This window comes from Priapulus caudatus, unplaced genomic scaffold (genome assembly GCF_000485595.1).
Source record: "Priapulus caudatus unplaced genomic scaffold, Priapulus_caudatus-5.0.1 Scaffold1131, whole genome shotgun sequence".
NCBI classification, from domain to species: domain Eukaryota; kingdom Metazoa; phylum Priapulida; class Priapulimorpha; order Priapulimorphida; family Priapulidae; genus Priapulus; species Priapulus caudatus.
Genome location: NW_014578192.1, coordinates 45,435 through 48,990, shown reverse-complemented (window position 1 = coordinate 48,990; position 3,556 = coordinate 45,435). Strand labels below are relative to the sequence as shown.

Genomic DNA, 3,556 nt, shown 5'->3' with positions numbered 1-3,556 from the left:
GGATTATGATGGCTAGCTGCTATTCTGCTGTGCTGCTGTTGACGCTACCTCTAACTACTGCTGCTTGCTACGTACGTAGCTGAGTACCTAGCTGACTGCTAGCTACTGCTTGGTGGCTGCTGGCTGCTGACTACTACTGGCTGCTGCTGCTATGCTGCTGCTGCTGCTAGCTGCACTGCGGATGCTGCTGCTGGTGGTGGTGCTGTGGGTGGTGCTGCTGCTTCTGCTAGCTGCTCTGCTGCCTGCTGCTGCTGGTGTGGTGTAAGTGCTGCTCGCTGCTGGCATGATGCATGATCTGCGTGCTGGGCTGCTGGTGTGGTGGTACTGTACATGCCTGCGGGTTGGTGGTGGCTGGCGCTGCTGCTGGTGTGACTGCACTGCTCACGACTGTCTGCTGGTGTGTACGTGCTACTGCCGCGTACTTACTGCTCGCTGCTGCTGCTCTCACTGCTGCTTGCCTTCTGCTGGTACGCTACTGCTACTACTGCGCTGCTGCCGCTGTGCTGCTGCTGCTACGTCTGACATGCTGCTGGCTGGTCGGTCTACTCGGTGGTGGTGGTGGTGCTGCGCTTCTGGCTACTGGCCTGCTGCTGCTGCTGGTGGTGGTGGTAATGCTGCTGCAATGCTGCTTACTGCTGATGCTGCTGCTGGTTGGGGTACTGGGTGGTGGTGGTGCTGCTCTGCTACTGCGCTGCCTGCTGCTGCTGTGTGGTGGTATGTCTGCTGCTGCTGCTGCTCGGTGGTGGGTGTGTGGCTGCTGGCTGCTGCTTGGTGGTGGTGGTGCTTGCTGCTAATGGTACTGCTACTGCCTCCCTTCTGCTGCTGCTACTCTATTTGCTGCTATCAGCGCTGATACTGCGATCGTGCTGGCTGCTATTGTTTGCTGCCTGCTGCTGCTTTGTGATGCTCTGCTGTACTGCTCGCTATGACTGCTGGCTGCTACTACTAGCTGCTGCTCTGTGTTTTGTTGCCTGACTGCTGCTACTGCTGCTGCGCGGGCTACTGCTGGCTACTGCTGCTATGCTGCTACACTGCTACTATACTACTACTTACTTATTTAGCTGGCCTCGACTACTGTCTGCTGCTGCTCCTAGGCGCTACTTGATGCTACTGATCTGCTGCGTACTGTCTGCTACTGATGCTGCGGCTTACGCTGCACTCTGATATAGAATGGATGATGATGATGATTGATGATGATGATGATGATGCTCAGCTTTCCATGCAATCTACTCCCACGAGTCACCGACAACTCTCCCCCCCCCTCGTCTTCTCGTGCAGGGCTGCAGAAGGGAGCGGCGAACCGACGCCTGCTTTCCGCTGCCGGTTGGCAGATCCTCTCAGCAGGTGGCAACGCGTCCTCGCGGCGCCGGCGAGTTGTCATGCGTAACAGGCGGCGCTGTGGAACGAAGCGCACCCAGGTGTACCAGCTCGACTTCGGCGGCCGTGTCACTGCCAGGAGTCGGCAGAAGAAACTTTCAGGTCGCAGTCGACAGGCAAGAAGCCAGGTGAGCGGCAGGTGGCGCCACCTGGCGGCGGTGAGCGACAAGAGGTAGGCGTTGTGGGATGGGTAGCGGGAGAATGGGGACGTTGGAGATGAAGGCTTGTTTTTTGATTGCGGTCCGGCCGTGCGTTCGATCTCGTGAGGTTCTGTTTCTGTCTTTTGCTATAGTCTGCTGGTGCTTTCTGTTCTACCTCCTTCTATCTTTTCTCTTTGTTTTTCATCTCTCTCTCGTTCTCTTCCTCATCTCCCTTTCTTCCCCTTCTCTTCTCTCTACCTCTCTCTCTCTCCTTCTCTCTCTCTCTCCACTCCCTCTCTCTCTCTCGTCCTTATCTTATCTCTATCTCTGCTCTATCCTCTCTCTCTCTAAGCCTCTCTATCTTCTATCCTCTCTCTCTCTCTCTCTCCTCTCTCTCTTCTCTCTCTAACGTCTTTATTCTTTATGTCTCTCTCTCCTCTCTCTCTCTCTATGTATATATATATACTCATGTTGACCCATTATCGCGACCGCGATGCCCCCTGGTGTGTCGGTGACGTTCGCATTGTCATGGTTGCAGGTGATGCAGTTTGGTCGTATCGACGGCAACGCATACACGCTCGACTTCCAGCATCCGTTCACTGCAGCCCAGGCCTTCGCCGTCGCCCTAGCCAACGTCACGCAGCGACTCAAGTAGCAGTGCGACCTGGTGGCGGCAGCGTGCAGGCTGGTGTCGTCGTTAACATCGTGCGGCGACTCAAGTAGCAGCGCCACCTGCTGGCGACAGTGTGCACACTGTTGTTGTTGCCAACATCACGTGGCAACTCAAGTAGCAGTGGCACCTGGTGGCAGCGGGCCCTCGCTGTCACTCTCTGTCCCTCGCATTGCGGCTTGATGAGTAGCGCCACCTGCAGGGCAATGTATAGAAACAGTGTGGTCAGGCGGCGCCCTACGTCACCAGCCGTGACCACAAGGTGGCACCACTGGCCGGTGGCGATTGCCGCCGCGGACGGTAGGCAACTGCATGGGCGCCTACGGCAACGTCCAACCTCGTGCACGCTCGGTGGGGTGACATCATAGAAACTCGTGCACGCTCCTCGCGATGACATCATCAAACCTCGTGCACGCTCCGCGCGATGACGTTATCGAACCTCGTGCACGCTTCACGCTATGACATCATCGAATCTCGTGCACGCTCCACGCGATGACGTCATCAAACCTCGTGCACCCTCCACGCGATGACGTCATTGAACCTCGTGCACGCTCCGCACGATGACGTTATCGAATCTCGTGCACGCTCTGTGCGATGACGTCATCGAAACCGGCGTGCACCGAAGACCGGGGCCGTCACGCGACGCGGCGCGGACATACGAGTGCTGCCCTCTACGACATGCGCGCGGCGCTCGGGTGACTATCGCCGGCGTCCCCGCCGCGCGGGGCGCGTGAATTAATTTATTTGTAGTCATGTTTGCTTGTGTGTGGTGTCGTAACGCGCGGTATACGAGAAGGCGTGGTCTCGGTTCGCGCGGTGCCGCCGTCCGTACGAACAGAGAACGATTGGCCGACTGCCAGCGCCCCCTTGCGTCGCCCACGGCGCCTCCGGTTTTTGCGCGCGTGCAACGGGATGGTCTTGTGTTCCCGGTGTGCCGCCGCTTCCACCGATCGCCGAACTGTCACGTGGCCGTGTTGTCTGCGGCGCTACTTCGTCATCGTGGTAACGGTGAGTCATCGTCGCAGTAACGGTGCGTCGTCCTTGCCGCAGCACGCGCTCTAGCATTTGGGTCTGGGGACTGGGGGCGGGAAGGGGTGGGGTTGTATAGCTAGGTGTGTAAGGGGGTGGGAGGTGTACTCAATGAAGTCAGTGTTACCGTGACAACAGCCACAGACGGTGTGAGGGAGCGTGGCGGGGAAGCATAGCTGATGTTGAGTGATGATCGATGACGGCAGAGGAAAATAATCTCAAGGAGAGAGAGAGAGAGGGGGTGGAGAGAGGAGGGGAGAGAGAGAGGGGAGAGAGAGAGAGGGTGGAGAGAGGAGGGGAGAGAGAGAGGGGAGAGAGAGAGAGGGTGGAGAGAGGAGGG

General features: G+C 58.0%; 1 protein-coding gene across 1 annotated transcript in view; it reads left to right on the top strand.

Moving 5' to 3' along the window:
• The window catches only part of LOC106815501 (tubby-related protein 4-like), a 35,590-nt gene extending 32,765 nt beyond the window's left edge, over nucleotides 1–2,825 (top strand). Inside the window, exon 3 of the mRNA XM_014819965.1 lies at nucleotides 2,056–2,825. Within this exon, the coding sequence (XP_014675451.1) occupies nucleotides 2,056–2,172 (117 nt within the window). The 3' untranslated portion in view covers nucleotides 2,173–2,825. The remainder of the gene's footprint in view (nucleotides 1–2,055) is intronic.
• The last annotated feature ends 731 nt before the right edge of the window (nucleotides 2,826–3,556 follow it).